General features: G+C 39.7%; 2 protein-coding genes across 2 annotated transcripts in view; both read right to left on the reverse strand.

The window, feature by feature from the left end:
• Positions 1–2,686, reverse strand: part of LOC117937094 (disintegrin and metalloproteinase domain-containing protein 8-like) — a 15,209-nt gene extending 12,523 nt beyond the window's left edge. Inside the window, exons 1-3 of the mRNA XM_034860763.1 lie at positions 2,535–2,686; positions 1,727–1,836; positions 112–185 (exon numbers count right to left, since the gene is read on the reverse strand). Coding sequence (XP_034716654.1) covers positions 112–185; positions 1,727–1,836; positions 2,535–2,559 — 209 coding nt within the window. The 5' untranslated portion in view covers positions 2,560–2,686. The remainder of the gene's footprint in view (positions 1–111; positions 186–1,726; positions 1,837–2,534) is intronic.
• A 976-nt stretch (positions 2,687–3,662) lies between these two features.
• On the reverse strand, positions 3,663–17,152 carry tubgcp2 (tubulin, gamma complex associated protein 2). Its single transcript, XM_034859592.1, has 18 exons — positions 17,032–17,152; positions 16,508–16,668; positions 16,166–16,294; positions 15,096–15,272; positions 14,157–14,316; positions 13,051–13,258; positions 12,774–12,973; positions 11,702–11,891; positions 11,477–11,622; positions 10,590–10,770; positions 10,062–10,242; positions 9,248–9,420; positions 8,216–8,344; positions 7,103–7,223; positions 6,871–7,014; positions 5,680–5,796; positions 5,312–5,475; positions 3,663–4,093 (listed from the first exon to the last, which is right to left on the reverse strand). Exons 2-18 carry the CDS (start codon positions 16,655–16,657, stop codon positions 4,018–4,020), a joined length of 2,646 nt encoding a protein of 881 aa, XP_034715483.1. The 5' UTR covers positions 16,658–16,668; positions 17,032–17,152; the 3' UTR covers positions 3,663–4,017.
• Positions 17,153–17,309: the final 157 nt, after the last annotated feature.

The raw sequence follows: 17,309 nt of genomic DNA on the forward strand, positions 1-17,309 counted from the left end.
GCTATGTAGCGACTCATTTGGCTTGAATGTAACAAGCGTCCATTAATGTCAAAAATGTACACACTAAAGCTTTAAAAAAACAAGGATTTTCTATTAAAAAACAATATTTACCTGTTTTTCTCCAGATGAATTGTGTGGTTCCTGCCTTCGATGGCCAGCTCGTACCGGACCGTGTCAGGATACAGCTGTTTGGGAAACCTTTACTTTTATTACACAGTAATACAAATACTCAACTGCAAGTAAAAGCTTTATATACAAGTTTAAGTTAAAGTACATCAGCATTATCAGATAAAGTTATTTTACCCTCGTTGTTGACCCGTTTCTAAGTGTTTTATATCTGAATTATGGGTTTCTTTCAACCAATTTGCCCAAAAATAACACGGATGGTTCCATCCAACATTCTTCAGGTTAAATAAGTGATTACTTTCATTGATTTTTGGGGTGTTTTCTTTAATATTATATAATTTGAATTTTTTTTTCTACCCATCTGAGATCCACTCAGCATCCTCTGATCTTAACTATCAGTCAAAATAATTCATCATTTCCGCCTTTTTAACTAAAAACGTATGTATAATTTGATATAAATGAGTTTTGTTGACCATGAATTCCAAGAATAAGTGTAAAACCTGTTATTGAACCAGCTCAGGTTTAAAAAATAAAAGCACCAAAAGCTGGAAAAAAGTGACAAATAAATCAGAAAAAGCAACAAAAACATTGGAAAAGCACAAACAAATATACATTTTCAACTCAAGGGTTAAAGGGGCATTCTGCACGATGAGAACTTTACTTCTGATACTTGAACCCTTGTTTGATATTCGGGTCAAATCGACCCATTTCAAATTTTTACAAGAAGAAAAATGGTCCAAGTTCCATGTTTTCTACCTGAAATCAACGGCCTTTCCTTAATTCCTGTGATTAACATGTATTCCTGACTCAGAACATTATTCTGGATTTGACACTTATGTTGTTTCCATGGTGGATTTTTAACATGAATTATAACTTTATGACAAAAAACAAACCCCACTTCCATGTTTAATAGTGTGCTAGTAGAGACTGATGCATTCCCTTAACATAGGTGTTATCTCAGCTGTTTGAAATTGAGATTAAGACAATATTTGTTAATAGATTATGAAGTAAAATTGTTTTTAAAACCCAAAATAAGTCCCAGGTCAATTTGACCCGAGGGAAACGGAAGGGTCCCGAAATTGAAGACAACACCAGGGTTAACCCGTTAACCATGAACTCGTCCTTCCAGGTCAAAATTGAAAATGTATTTATATATTCTTGGGCTTTTCCAATGTATTATTTTTTTTTAATGATTTATTTGTCACTTGGGTCACGGTGGTTTAATAATAACAGGTTTTATTATTCTTATTCTTGGAATTCAAGGTCAACAAACCTCATATTTATCAAATTATACATACGTTATTAGTTAAAAAGGCAGAAATTATGAATTATTTTGACTGGTAGTTAAGATCAGAGGATCCTGAGTGGAAGTTTAGTCTGGATACTGTTTTGAAACCATTAAACAAAATAATTCAAATGCTAAAAGACTAAATAAAACATCCAATGGAAGTAATGTTGTATGGAATCATCCATGTTATTTTTGGGCAATTCGGTTGAAAAGAAATCCATATTTCTGATATAAAACACGTAAAGCACCTAAAGTACGACAGTGAATACTTCCACTGCTGATCATCAGGTGAGGTTTACTTCATTTACTCACCCGGTTGTCCCGCAGGCTCCTCTTCTGTCTCCCCTCAAGTCTCCGAGGTCGGACCACCTCATATCTCTCCACGTGAGACAGCAGCATCCCAGAGGTCTGCACGAGACAAACTGGAGCGGGGTGATGTATAATGTGAGTAATGTAATGTTACCTTCAATAGCTCGTGCCACTGATTTCTCCCACCTTTAGGGCCTGTTGGAGAGCCTATAAGCTCAAAACATCTGTCTAATATACTAGACAGAGGTTTTTATAGTGTTTTGATATATTTGACAGATGTTTTTATAGTGTTTTGATATATTAGACAGATATTTAACAGTTTTGAAGACCCCAAAATCCCCAAATATAACGATGCGGTTGAGAACGCAGATAACTGTATACGTCCAACGCGCGCGTCACTGTTATATTTGTTATATAAACTGTACACAACACAAGAAAATGATTGTTTTTCACATTTACAAGATTATAACTTTAGCATTTGAATGTGTTTGACAGACTTCAACGAAGCCATTGACACGATTATTTTGGCTCTTTTTAAGAAATAAACATTCACAAAGCAATTAAAAAGTACTTTTCATATAGATTCACAACCATCTCGTGGCATTATAATATATAATATATATATAATATATTGTGTTATAATTATAATAAGAGGACAAACATCAACGCTTCATCCAACCTTTCCACTTAAAAAACTAAAAACCTAGAGAATAGTTTTCCGACATGTTCCTTGTACTTATCGTAGAGATACGAGGAACATGTCGGAAAACTACTTTATTAAAGTATTTTATTTACGGGTAAACTAACTTACCCCACGCGAGCCACAGTGAGACCATGTTCTCCCCCTCGGTGGCGCGCTGTGCTCGTCCCCGCCGCCCGTCTTACCGTTACCGGGAGTCACTGATAGCAGCGTCGGTTCTTCCGTGGAAGCTCCGCCTCCGGTTCCTTCTTATCACCGCCTCGGGTGTGCAGCTCCACGGAGGAAACACGCACAGCTGACATCCGGTACAAATACATTTCAAAATAAAATCACTGCACTGATACAGTAACCATAGACTGTGTACCTATTGATAATTTTATTAATATGAACGGTCTATTACATTAACCCTTGTGTTGTCTTCCTGAAAATCAACACTTTTGTGGACGCTTTTTTATCGAAGTTTTTATAATTTTATATAATAATTTTATAATATAATTTTATAATTTTCTTACGTTTGAAAAACAAAGTTAATAGTGGGAAGATTTCTGAAGAGGGGATGTGATAGACGAGTACAATTTCTTAATAATTATAATAACTGAATGTATTTCACCGTATTATTTACCGTCTAGACCGGAAGTAGTACTTACCCGTTAACACCAGACTGTATTAATTATTAATACTTCTTCATATTAACGGTCCATGGTTAACACTCGCTTATGCTGTTGTTATAAACACTGCATTTTGTTTTAATGTATTTACTGCATTTTATATCTACAAATCAACCATACTGCTATCCTCTGGTGGTTTTATGTCGTTCAGTGTTATACTAACTACATTAATGCTGTACTAAAATACTAAATGCTTAGAAATGATATTAAAGGTTGAAAATAAAAAATATAAAATAATAATAATATATATATATATAAAAATGTATTATTTTAAAATATATTATTTTAAACATATATATATATATAATAAATATATATCTTATATAATAAAATAAATTTATAATAAATAAAATAAAAATAATATATATATATATAAAAAATATATTATTTTAAAATATAGTATTAAAACAAATATACAATATATATATAAAAAAATATAAAATAATAATAATATATATATATTATTTATATTAAATATAAGTATTTAAAAATAATTATAAATTAAATTATATTTTATCCCCATCTTTGATGGGATAAACTATGTTTAGTTTAGGCACGTTCAGAGTCTTAATTCATTCAGTAGAGTCTTGTTTTAATGAATACAAACGTACATTTTCATTGTTCAGGGACAATAAGTTATCCAGGAGGAGAGCCATGACTTTAATTTTCAAAGCAGAATAAACGTACTAGGTCAACTTGTCTTAAAATTTACAGTTTGAATCATTGAAGTGAGGCTGCGAACATCACACTCTAATCTACCTTTCATAAATCATATTTAATATACACACCGAGGCATCAGCTCTCTAACCAACAGCCAGCGTCTGTGTGGTGTTGTCTGGGCGGCTGGCTGTCGGAGGGATGGACAGACATGAAGAGAGGACATTTTATTGCTGGGGGACAGTTCATAGACACAAAGACACAACACGCTACACGGATGCTTTCTGACTGCGCTCGATGGCCATCCTCTCCAGCCGCTCGGTGTAGAATCCATTGAAATCCAGCCTGAGAAATCATAACAGCAGAGTTAGCAAAATATCAAGCAAATTAATAAGTATCATATCGAGTCATTTACAAAAATAGCAACTCAGTCATTTTCTACAATAAGTCAACCAAGTTAATGAAAACTTTTAATTGGATGGTATGAAAAAAATAAAGTGGTTTGATCTACTTAAAATATCTATAATATAAAAACAACAAAACACAAAATAATCGAAGTACACGTCAAATACCTTTTCCCAAAGATGGTTTCTGTTATTTTAGGTAGATCTGATCACGCTGATGTATGTTCAAGTGATTGTTTTTCCGATACATTTGGTTTTCATTAGTTATTTGAAGCTATAAAAAGGGACAGAGAGCCAACGTCCCCCCCCCCTTCTACTTCCGGCCCATGGGACTCATCCTTCATTAAAATATGAACAGAAGTCATTGAGATATAGATAGACTTTTTTGGTCCAGTTTGAATTGTGCCACACATTTCACAAATGATGTGTGTAAATTTAAAAGATACTTTTACATGTGAAGAGATAAATGATTTGACGTAAAGAAGTAAAACAACATTAGGTTTGATGTGAGATCGCTTGGTGAACTACATCTCTCGTCTGGAACAACATGGAGAAATAGGTCTGTCTCCTTGTTGAGCTTTACCGTCTTCTTCTAAGACGAAGGCGGAAGTATCAAAAGAGGTGAAAACCGTTAGAAATCAGGTCATGTGGAGACCTGCAGCGACTCGAAGGGAGTGGAGGGAAAATGGGACGTCAGGAAAGAGACTTGGACTTGTAGTCCGTCTAATTACATATTTTCCCATCGCATTTTTTTAACTATCTTGCAACAAACTGGGATATTCTTGACGTGTAAAATCATCTTTTATTTTGAAAAACGTGTAATACAACGTGTAAAACAGTTTGTCTTTCGCCATTGACCTTTTATTCCTTCGAAGACAGGTCCCACGGAGGCTAAACAGAAGGGGCGGGACTTAGGCTCTCTATTGAAACGTCATGATTGACAGGTGGGACTGACTCGCGATTGGTCGGGTGGGACTGTGATACGGCGGCTCCACCGACCGATCACTACTACGCAGACTCTGGCTTCAAAATTACACGATGACAGCGTCCACATCCAGGATATTATGGCAACACTTTGGTACAGAGGGAGGAAGTGGAGCCACGTCCTCCATCTTTATTTACAGTCTGAGTATTACATGCATAAACCAAAGCGCTTCACCTGTAGATGATGCTGATCATGCTGTGCTCACAGTCGTTGGTGCTGTAGATGCTCAGCTTGTCCAGCAGGTCCAGCAGCAGCATGCTGAAGTTACTGTCAAACTTGCTGATGGTGGCTTCGAAGCTGGAGTCTGACTGGAGGATGTCTGCATGCTCAGCCAATAACTGAAGCAGTCAAAGGACACAAACAGGTTACTTGAGACAGTTTGAGACACAAAAGCTGCTGTTTTCAAGCACCAGTTAAATACCCATACATGGAATATTTCTGGTTGAAGAGCTTGCAACACATGTTCACATTTCCCGGTCTAGTTGTTTCTCTGATGGGGGGGGGGGGGGGGGGGGGGGCAGGCATGGCGATGAGCGTTGTACCTTGGTGGTCAGCCTCTTCTTCTCTGCCTCCTCGGCATGTTCGCTCTGAGTGGGAGGCCCATCCATGGTCCCTTGTTCCAGGGACAGGCGGTCTAACCTCATGCTCTGAGTGTACCGCTTTAACAGTCGAGAAAAGAGAAGCATCTTAGAACGAAGATCGGCTTAAAGTGTCCTTCTCAGGTTTTAACTGTGGATGTATAATGAAACCTGGATACAGCGTTTGAGATGGAGCCCGGTTCATTCCTACGAGAGTTGCTCAGCGGTGCATTAAGCCAAAGAAGTTCAACTTGAACGTGGGATTAAATGATTTACTGTCCGTCTCTTCTAGACTTTTGAAATGTTATCTGACAGAATGGATCAAATTCTGATTACGATTCATTTTGCGGAAGTTGTGACGCTCTAAAAAAAGATCCACTGATTAAAGGACGTCTCTTACTCCGTAAGTCGATAATGATTTAGGAAAAAACTATTTTTGGGCGCGCATGGCGTCACGTGATGGACACGGAAGTTGTAAGTTCAACGTATGTCTTCAAACCCAGCACCCTTCCTGGGGGCCTGGTTTTAACTCCGTTCACTATTGCATTTCTGTACAAATCTTCTATTTAATCAAAGCAGAACATGAAATGCAATTTGAATACTTTAAACCAGTGGTTCCCGAAACTTTTTCAGCTCAAGACCCAAAAGAGAAATTAGTTGTCTCCCCGTAATATACATTTAAAACCATGAATTTAAATGTATATGAAGTATATTTATTCCATCATAAAAGTAAACAAAACAGAAAAGGTCTCTATTCTCCTTTCTGTGTCTCACTCCTTTCTCAACTCATGTTCCTATTCCCTCCCATCATCCCTCTGTACAGACACCAACATTTGTTTAAATAATGCTGACTTGAATTTAATGACATGTGTGTGTCTGGTTGGAGATATCAACCAGCTGATCTAGTCTAGGTTTGTCATTGAAAGTGCCATCCTGAGGCCATCCTGAGGCCATCCTGAGGTCATTCTGAGGTCATTCTGAGGTCATTCTGAGCATTCAGTCTGTTCTCTGCCAATTGGCGACCCAATAAAACGGGTCTGCAAACCCATTCAGGGTCCCGACCCTAAGTTTGGGAAACATTGCTTTCAACGATTTAGTCTAAGAGCAGAAACAAGCGTCTGAAAACATTTCCTCTTTATCATCCTGTCAACAAACCTGCATGCAGTTGGTGAACATGACGCAGACAGACATGAGCTTGGAGAAGATCCTGAGGAGCTCGGGGTTGGTCAGCATGCAGTCCTTCAGGCAGTTGTCCAGGAAGCTAGTGTGATGGCAGAGCACGTCGTCGATGTTCGACGCCTGGAGGAGGAGGAGACAGACGGTCAAGCACAAAAGACGGCCGTCAGCTGGCCGTGTTTCCGGTAACAGCGAGTGATCGTCCGCTCACCGTCTTCAGGTTGTTCTCCATGATGTGCCAGGTGGGCTCCATCACCTCAAACATCATGTAGTACTGGATGTTCTGCACGAAGTTCAGCATGCGCTGGCGGAGGGCGAACGCAGCAGAAAACCTGCGTGCAGGCAGTTTGAACAGAGGGTAAGACTACTTCTTTACATAAAATTCACCTTAACCCCCGCGTTGTCCTCCCGCCAACTGCATAACTTTTTGTTTTTCTCGGTCCAAATGAAAAAGCCCATTTTTCCCATTATTTTCCCCCTTTTCCTAATGTTTGTCACTTTTCTTCTGCGCTTTTTTTGATGTTTTTTGTTATGTTTTCCCTCAACGTTTAAGCTTTTTCCGTCACTTTTTAAACATTTTTTTGTATCCATTGTTTTTCAAATGCTGTAAAATTTAACATCTGAATTCAAAGAAAGTAATGAACTGATCATTTATCATTTCTTAAGACTTCTTCTTTACATAAATTCACCTTAACCCTCGCGTTGTTTTCCCGTCAACCATGAAAAAAACACGTTTTGATCACTTTTTTTCAACAGTATTGTTGCTTTTTCCCGACATTTTTGTAATTTTTCAAAAGAATTCAATGAAAGTAATCATTAATGACAACTGACGAATGTTGTATGGAGTCATCCATGTTATTTTGGGGCAATTTGGTTGAAAGAAATCCATATTTCTGACACTAAACCCTTTGTCAATTTGACACGAGGACAACACAAGGGTTAACCCGCGTGTTTTCCTCTCCTTTTTGTTTTTCTCAGTCCAAATAAAAAAAGAAATTCCCATTATTTTCCCCCCTTTTCCCATTGTTTGTCACTTTTCTTCTGAGCTTTTTTGATGTTTTTCCCTCAACGTTTAAGCTTTTTCCGTCATTTTTTTTATCAATTTTTTTCAAACGCTATAAAATTTAATGAAACATCCGAATTCAAAGAAAGTAGTAAACTGATCATTTATTTTACTTTTAAAGAGCGTCGTATGGAACCATCCACGTTATTTTCTTTGGACATTTTGGTTGATGGAGACCTAAATTTCTAAAATGGAAACTTTTAGAAAATGGGTCAAGTTTGACCCGAGGACAACCGGAGGGTTACGTTGTACGTCACTCACCATTTGGCAGAATGTAAGGAGTACAGCTTGAAATCTTTGCTGCTGATCCACACGTTGCACAGCAGCCTCTCCACATGTTTGCAGTAAAATATGTGTCTGAACAACATCTGGTACCTCGTCAGGGCTTTCCTGGAAAATGAGAACAAACAAAATGTTTTAACATGTATTTATAGATTACTTTCCAAAGGTTATATAGTGCCGTCTAAAAGAGGATCTCAAAATACACAACAACAACAAAATAGGATAAAAGCAGAGACAGCAAATGTTAACATTTTGCTTAACCCTCATGTTGTCCTCATGTTGTCCTATCTCAATGTTCTCTTTAATTCCCCAAAATAACATGATTGATTCCACACAACGCTCATTGGCAAGTACAAATCTCTACTTTCATTAATTTTGGGGCGTCTTATTCAATTTTAGAGCATTTGAAAAACAAATTGAAGTGTTTTTGAAATAGTATTGAGTAAAAGTTGACATATTCCAGTCTGTGATTATCATCAACATCCATTCCTTTAATTTTTGTCTAAATAATTCCTAATTTCTGCTTTTCTAACTCAAACATTAGGTATAATTTCATATAAATGAGGATTATTGATCATAAATTCCAAAAATAACTGTCAAACTAAAGTTAATAAGTCAGTGTTACGTAGTGTTAAACATAAAAAAAGTGACAAAAGTGTTGAATAAAAGGGACAAACATGTTAGAAAACAACAACAACAAAAAAAAACATTGATAAAAGTGTCAACAGAAGTGTTGATTTCCAATTTCAACGGGAAGACAACACGAGGGTTAAAAACACAACCAGGGTACAAACAATCAACGTTAATTATCGGTATCGACATCCATCCGGTTCGCCAGCGCGGGATTGTCTCCACGGAGAGGTGTCCATGTTGATAATAGGGTTAATCTGCATGGTGGGAACTCATTTTGGCTTTAATGTAACATTCATTCATATGAAAAAGTAGAGTGCACTCTAGCTTTGAGAAAATAATAAAGAAACGTATAAATAAGATAAAATCAACGGGCATGACCTGTTGATGATGAGTGAGAGCGGCCACTTGACGATGTAGTCGAAGGAGAAGGCCTCCAGCCCGCTGAGGGACGCGTCTGTGGCTTCTGCGTTGATAATGGCCTTCTCCTGCTTGGTCTCGATGGCCAGCACCCGCAGCAGCTGGGTGATGACGTCATGAGGCATTAAATCGATCTGTGGAAAGAAGAGAGGACGTTTAAGTGAAACAGCACTACTGATAAATCCTGAGCTCGGTCTGCGAGTGAAGGACGACGTCATAGATTAGTAATGGTCAGATATTTAAGCATTTGGTTTTGTTCCCTGGGATTTCTGTCTATTTGAATTTGTTTTCCAGAGATTTTGTCCATTTTGTTTCTGCTGGTCCATCTAACTCTGGCAGTTTTAGTGTTTTGAAGTTTACTGAGCATAGAGCTGGACAATACATCGATATTATATTGATATCGTGATATGAGACTAGATGTTGTCTTAGATTTTGGATATTCTAATATTGTAATATGACATAAGTGTTGTCTTTTCCAGGTTTTAAAGGCTGCATTACAGTAAAGTGATGTCGTTTTCTGAGCTTAACAGATTGTTGTAGCTGTTCTATTATTGGCCTTTACCCACTTAGTCATTATTTCTATATTACTGATGATCATTTACCAGAAATCCCATTGTGTAAATATTTTGTGAAAGCACCAACAGTCAACACTACAATATCGTTGTATCGATACCGAGGTATTTGGTCAAACATGTTGTGATATTTGATTTTCTCCATATCGCCCAGCCCTAACTGAGCACACAGTCTGGAGCTTTATGGTCTTATTTCCCCCCACCTTGAGGTCATCTTTGAAGGGGTCCGTGTTGGCGGTGCTCATCCTCAGAGCCAGCTCCAGCAGGGCTTCTAGTCTGGTAGGAACTATGTCATCCACCGGCTTCTTCAGCTCTTCCTCCGTCAGGTCCATGAAGTGCACAAAGAAATCACCTTTGTCCATTAAAAAGTAGTGCTTGATGGATCTAATACAAGAAACACAGGCCCACACAGTACATCAGTATCACTACATACAAATATTATGAACATGCAAGACTAATATCCAACTGTAAGAACTACACACAGGTGAGAAATTACAAGAAAATACTTGCAACACAGAGTCCATTTCTGTTTTAAATCTAGACATAAGACTTTTTAGCCAAGCTTTGTATTAATACAATAATAATTTAAGAAATAAATGCAGATGCTTCCATACAGGACACAAGGGCTTTTGGATTCAACACACAAACTTTGCAGCATCACATCTTCTCTCTGTTATCTTTCGTGTCACTCAATCTTTATAAGTGACTTACAAATAGCATTAACTGTTTACCTCAGGCGTGAAACCAGCTCCTTCTCCTCCATGAGGAAGGCCAGCAGGACCTTGCTGGCATAGTTGTAAGCTTTCTCTATCTGCTCCACATAGGCCCGTTCCTTCAGGGTGTACAGGACCTCCTTAGCACCAGGACATGTCACATCGCGGCCACATTCCCGCACCACATTGAGGTATTTCCCTACGCAACAACAGAGAAGGGAATTACATCTCTTGTCTTAAGGGACGTGTCCACAGTGGTGCTTTTCGCCCACTTCCCTGCATTGGATGCTTGATGGTTTTGCCACTAGCAGTTATCAGTTATCAATGAAAACAGGCCACACCCTCCGACTACCATGCAGGCTGCACCTGATTGGACGAATGCTTTCTCCTGGGGCTGTCTGCTCCCGCATTTCAAACCTGACTAACATGGCGGCTTGTTTGGAAACGTTCTATTTTACAAAAAAGTCACTATTTGTGTTTGAAAAAATTTAATGCAAAAAATAAGCTTTGCAGTTGCAGAATCTGTCTTCATTTTAGATTGACGGTAAATTTAAAAGGGTTTAGAGATCTCATTTAAGTCCTGTTCTCCTTCAAGACCAGGTCTCTTTCTCAGCATTTTTAGGCATTTAATATTTAATCCTTGACTCCTATATATGTGCACTGCATTTTTTAATGACAGTATTGAAACTGATACCATTGCTATCTGTAAGACCCTGCAGTATAACGCCTTCCCGCCCAACCCTACTCTGCGCCCCGTCTTTTGAAGTTTGCGATGCCTCTACCAGAATGCATTGCACGGCTGGTTACATAGACAGTGAATGGGAAGCATGGAAATGACGCTCACTGTGAACCTTTACCTTAAGAAAGGCTCTTAGAATGTTTCACATTTACTTCTTCTTTTTTACCTGTGCTTAATATTTTGTCTGCCATTTTCTGCAGAAAGGAGGGGATCCGATGTTGTACGATGGTGTATCTCTGATCCCAGTACTTATCGTTGTAGTCCTCCTGAATTTTCTCTTTTTGCAGCTCATGCTCTTCCACCATGAACTCACTGCGAGGACACACAAACATCCGATTTGAACACAAAGCAGATAGAGTGTTTTAAAGTGAGTTTTCAGATTAAACTGTACCTGTATGGATCCTTGATGATGCCCCTGTAGATCCACTTCTCCAGGAATTCAAAGTAAGGGACGCTGGCTGCTTTAGTGAGGTAGAGACACAGCTCCTGAGCCTGGCTGTCACCCGTGTAGTTGAAGGTTCGATCATGAAGAAGACTCAGTGTCGCCCCCCCCATGCACTCTCCTTTATCTACCGAGGACGCTGTGAAATTAGCGGAAGGAAAATAATTTTAGCTATCAAAAAGTAAAAGTTTGGTTAGTGCAGTTATCTTCAGGAAGCCACTTAACAGTAAAGCATCACCACATGATACACATAACACTTTGTTTCATTTTGAATTGTTTACTGATGAAATATAACAGATGTGATGTCAACATCTAAAGACTTTGGACACTTGACTCAGCATTGCTAAATCTTTAAAATCCATGCTATAGACTTGTGCCACAGCCTTCTTGCTTCTACCTGTGCGTGTGATTGGTCCCTTTTGTCTTATGTCGGTCTACCTGTCCGGCTTGTTTGTTTGTGTGTTTGTCTGTGTCTGTTTTTGTGTGTCTTGTTTGTCAGCTGCAGTCATCGTTCTTGCTGTTGTGTTTTTGTTGTGTCTCCCTCCTTCCTGTATTTCCTCTCTTTGTTTTGGTGTGGAAAACATTTGATCGCAGGGAAGGATTGTGGAAGAGGTGCACTGTGCCTTCTTTGGTATGCGTAGCGTGCTTTTCTGTATAATGTCATCAAGAGAAATGTTTTTGCACTTTTGCTTATTTGTTTAAATTATTAAAAATGTGATCGAAAAAAAACTAAAAATGTGATGTCAACATCTGAGTCCAATCTGCTGGTATTGTAGTTTCTCTCTAATCCTTGTTCAGAGCGCCCTCAAGTGGTCCAAATGAGCCCTTTCCCACTGGCCAAAACATCCACCTAGACTCACTCACATCGGCTTCTGTCTGCAATGGGAAAGGAGTCTATTGGCTATTTTTACCAGGTTTACCAGTGTTTAGGAAACCTTCGTATACACACGGATTTTAGTGGGAAAAGGCTTTTACTATTTCCATGAACCAAAGATGCAAGCTCATCTTCTTAGACGCTTACCAATGGAGGCCAGTATCTCCATGGTCCTCATGGTGGGCTGGATGTAAAACCAGAGCTTTTGCAGGGACAGCATGACCTGCCGCTGGAGGTGCTCCAGCTGCGTGACCAGGATCAGGTACTCCTTTATCAATGTCCTCATCGCCGCCGTCAACGCGTGGTTCACCTGGCCGTACTCGAAGGACGACTTCTCCTCAATGAAGCTGAAGAAGAAAGACAACACCGCCATCTAATCATTTATCCTCAGTTAGAAATGCATGTGAACAAATGACACACTCACCGTGTTATAGTGGAGTAATACGACGCGACTGGTAATATTCTGTTAACCAGCTCTTTGATAGACATGTCCAGTGTCGAATCGACAATGAAGGAGCGGTTTTGTCTCCCCAGTACAGGCTGAGCTGTGATGTCTCTCCCGTCAACTCCAACCAGGACAAACAGTAGATCCTCCACCAGTGCTTGTTCCTGAGCAGGCAGGGGCATCGTACCTGGTCGCAGACAACACCGTTATAAATACTACCACCAAGAACAAGTACGCCTAGTGGATGTTTCAGTATTTAAGGAATATTTAATAAATGAGCTAGTGTCTTGCATACGGACTGTAAAAAACAATGGGCAAAGCTTTTGGGTAAGAAAAGTGAAGCCAATGCCCTGAATTCTATTTAATTTCCAGGAAGGGGCAACTCCACTGGCTCCAATAAGAAGTCTGTTTCTATAGCAGTCTATAAGAAGATGACCCTACTCACCTCACCTTTTAAAATGAGGCAATGGTCTCAATCACTAGTTTCAAGTCTTCAATACAGCTGATGTTCATTTAGTAAATTATGGTCCTATTCATTTTAAAATAGGTCAATAAAGCTGGAAATGCTTTAGGGGCGTGGCTACACGACAACCTGTCAATCAGGACAGAGGCTTAGCAATGCTAACCATGGAGCTGTGTATCAGCTGGAGCTAAAAATGTCTTGTTCAGCGTTTATGTTGTCTTGTGCCAACATAGCTAGCTACACAAGGGATAGTTTGCTGATTTTCTGTACTGCCGTACATGCAGATGATCGGCGGCATTACCCGTAGGGCGGCAATTACCCGCCGGTAAATCTACACTGGATGACTCGTTTCAGAAGGGAAATCAGTAACTTTATCTCTTCAGTGTTTAGCTAATCACAGCCCCATGAAACCATAAACAACCCTGGCTTGGCTGCGTCATCCTCCCCAGCGCCACCCTCTCTTTCAAGAATCGTCACATCTGGTTAAAAGATGACGAGTCCCATATCACCAAACTCAAGGCTTCAAAACAGCAGTCCACAAACCAATGGGTGACGTCATTGATGCCACGTCTTGCAGCAGACTGCGGGAAGCAGAAATTCATTTTTAAATGTTTTTGCTTACCAATAGCCACAGCTGAATCTCCTGGAGGGGGGGGGCTGGTGATGAAGTCTCCGAGGAGAGCAGGACGGTCGTACACCCAGTTAGGAAACACGGGGTTCGGCTGGGTGGGGTTCTTCTTGTTGTGTTTGTCTCGCAGCATCTTCCGTGTCACTTCAGCAGGCTGCAGGCAAAAAAAAGAGTGACGGGAAAATGTAAAGCAGCAGTAGATATTTTATTTAAAGTACTCAAATGTTAATTTCCAGGTTCATAATTTTTTTTAGGTTATATCAGAATAGGTTTACGTGGTTTAATTAAAAAATAAATAACATTTTCTTGTTGTGTGTTTAGCTCTCTTTTTTAGCTACAGTCACTTCTGTTCCATCTTTGTTGGGAGCCGCCCATGTGCAGTAGCTAGGTGAGCATTGTAACTTGTTACAAAGTGAGGCACGTTGGTCTCTGAAGTGAAGGCTGGACTAAAATAGAGCAGTTTGTGAACAGTGTGGAAACCTATAACGTGCACAAAAAAGATGTATAAAACTATAAAGGAAAGGGAAAAAGCCCAAAAACCAGCACTTTGACCAAACGTATGTCTTCAGGCAAGATTAATATAACAGGGAGCTAGGTAATGTAATATTTGCCCTGATTCTTCTAATTAAATGCATGCTAGAAGAGAACTAGTTTGTACAACCACATCAGAAATTAAAAGTGTTTATAGCTGTTCAACAACAGCCACACCGACAGTCACAGAGTGGAACAATGCAACAACTGTTTAATTGTGGGGTTAACAATGAACATTTTCAGACAGTCTCTCCTAAAATTCATAGTGTTGCACTCTTTTCAAATAAGGCCTTTGTTTGATATATATCGCTTTCATTCATTACTTGTGCAATGACACGTCCTACAGTTTCATGAGCCAACCCAAACCTTCAGATGGTTTGCATCGGAGTAAGAAACGCTCACCAGAGGAGCATTGGCGCTCGCCGTCACGTTGCCGAGCTTCTTTCGCAGCTCGTCCAGTTCCTGCATGGACATCTTGGTGCTGGTCTGAGGCAGAGTGTAACTGGTGGTTGTGGTTGACGTTGCGTTCGCTGATGACTCTGACCTCTCTTTGGCATTCTGCTGTAGAAACTGGAGTGTCTACGGAAATATCACGACAAAGCTGTGAGATATTGGATAAGGATGGCTGACTACTAAGATTCAATAAGACAGTATTTATAACTTTAATTAACAAAGGGGAAATTCAACAAACAAAGCCTCTTCCATAACCTAATGATGGGGGTTTCAATTAGAGATGTTTGATTCCGTACCAGTACTGCTGGTACTGCCTTATACGCGGGTATCGGGAAGTACTGGAGTTTATACACCGACCCAATACCACGTTTGTGACGTAATAAAGTGCTAAAGAATCCAGTTAGTGGCCAGGGTGGCTCAGTGGTAGAGCAGGTACACATATATTTTTAGGTTTATACCTTGACACGTCGATCCAGGGTTTGAATCCAGCGTGTGATAATTTCCTGCATATTTCCTCCCCTTTCTCACCTAACTGTCCCGTCACAAATTAGAGGCGGGAATAGCCCAAAAAAAAAAACATTTCTCCGTTATGACTGAGTGTCAAACTGGATAATAAAAGAAAGTTCTGTGGTGTTTATTGTTTGTTTGTTCATGTTTCACAAAGAGTTTAACCCGAGCCAGACCGACGACAAAGATAGAAATCATATCGCACCCATACAGGGATGGTAGTACACAGCTGTTACAACATAATATAATATATGACACACTGGTATCGGATCAGAACTCGGTACTGGCCGATTCGAAAGATCGGGTATCAGAATTGGTATCGGGAAGCAAAAGATAGTATGGGACCATCTCAAGTTTCAATCTTCTATTTATTTGGTCACATCGGCTGTTTTCTTGTGTAGAAAAACAAATCATTTAATATCTCATTTAAAACACTAAAAGGGTGAACTGAATTGATTTTAAGCAATAGTGAACAAAACCATCCAAGTAACTGGTTGTTAATGACGTATTACCTCTTTATCCTCACAGAGTTTGGAGAGCAGATAAACCAGAGGGTCGAGGTTTCGAACATTTTTGGACTTGAGCTCCTCGTACTTCCTCAAGAAGTCTTCCGGTGTTTTAGAGAACTCTGCTAATTTGACCTGAAAATAATACAACAGCCAATATAAAAATGAATAATCAGTTAGAAATGTGGCTGAACATTGTTACACAAACTGCCGTTAAAAGACAAAATATGCACACAAGCCCTAATTTCAGCTGCCAGTTGTTGCAGGAACATCTGGCCAGTAACGCCAGCAAAAGCTCATAAACTCATCACTTCCAAGACATTATGGTATGATCCAGGACTTCTCCACCTTTGCACTGTGAGCAGACACCGTGGTTGTGACATAGGGAGTCCTGTGTTTCTGCAGCAGGTCTATGTAGCCCTCGGCTCCATCACCTCCGCGGACATGAAGCAGGCTGAGCAGCTCGTTCACATCATGGTGGATCCTGAACTCACTCATGGCTCAGCCGGCTGAGATGACAACACAACAGTGTCTTAGCCCCTTTAAAAGCTCATATCAACATCACGCTATTGACTCATAATGACAAAACATTACTCGCAGCCGAGCTGAGTACACGCAGTCATTCAGGCTTTGTCTCAACCAACGATTTTAAAGAGTTTAAAGTGATGCTGGGCATATAGTTAACGTTATATGATGCTAGCTCGCTAACTGGCTAAAGAGCCAGCCCCGGGTAAACTAACTATGAGGATGCTAGCTAACTGCGTAGCTAGCGCACCCCAAATTAAAACAATTCCCCGAACAGTTATAACAACGTAACTTAGTAATAACTGCCTTATTACAGGTGTAACCCAAGTCTCTACCAAGCACTGTACCTGACCGTGGTGTCTGCTTCAATAGACAGAGCAGGTAACAAACGCGCCCACCACTGGTCAAAAGTCTTCTTCTTCTGCTGCTAAAATACACGCAGCGATGGCGCCACACTGCCCCCATCGGTTAAATATTGACATTACAGCTTTAACTTATGAGCAGATGATCATAACCAGGTCCATTTCAAGTTTATGAAAAGAGATCCTGAGTAATATTCTCAAAATAATGAGAATGACTAATTTTCTTAAGGGGGTGGCAGTAGATCAGCCAGGCACCGAACCCC

The sequence above is a fragment of the Etheostoma cragini genome, chromosome 21, assembly GCF_013103735.1.
Source record: "Etheostoma cragini isolate CJK2018 chromosome 21, CSU_Ecrag_1.0, whole genome shotgun sequence".
Lineage (NCBI taxonomy): Eukaryota > Metazoa > Chordata > Actinopteri > Perciformes > Percidae > Etheostoma > Etheostoma cragini.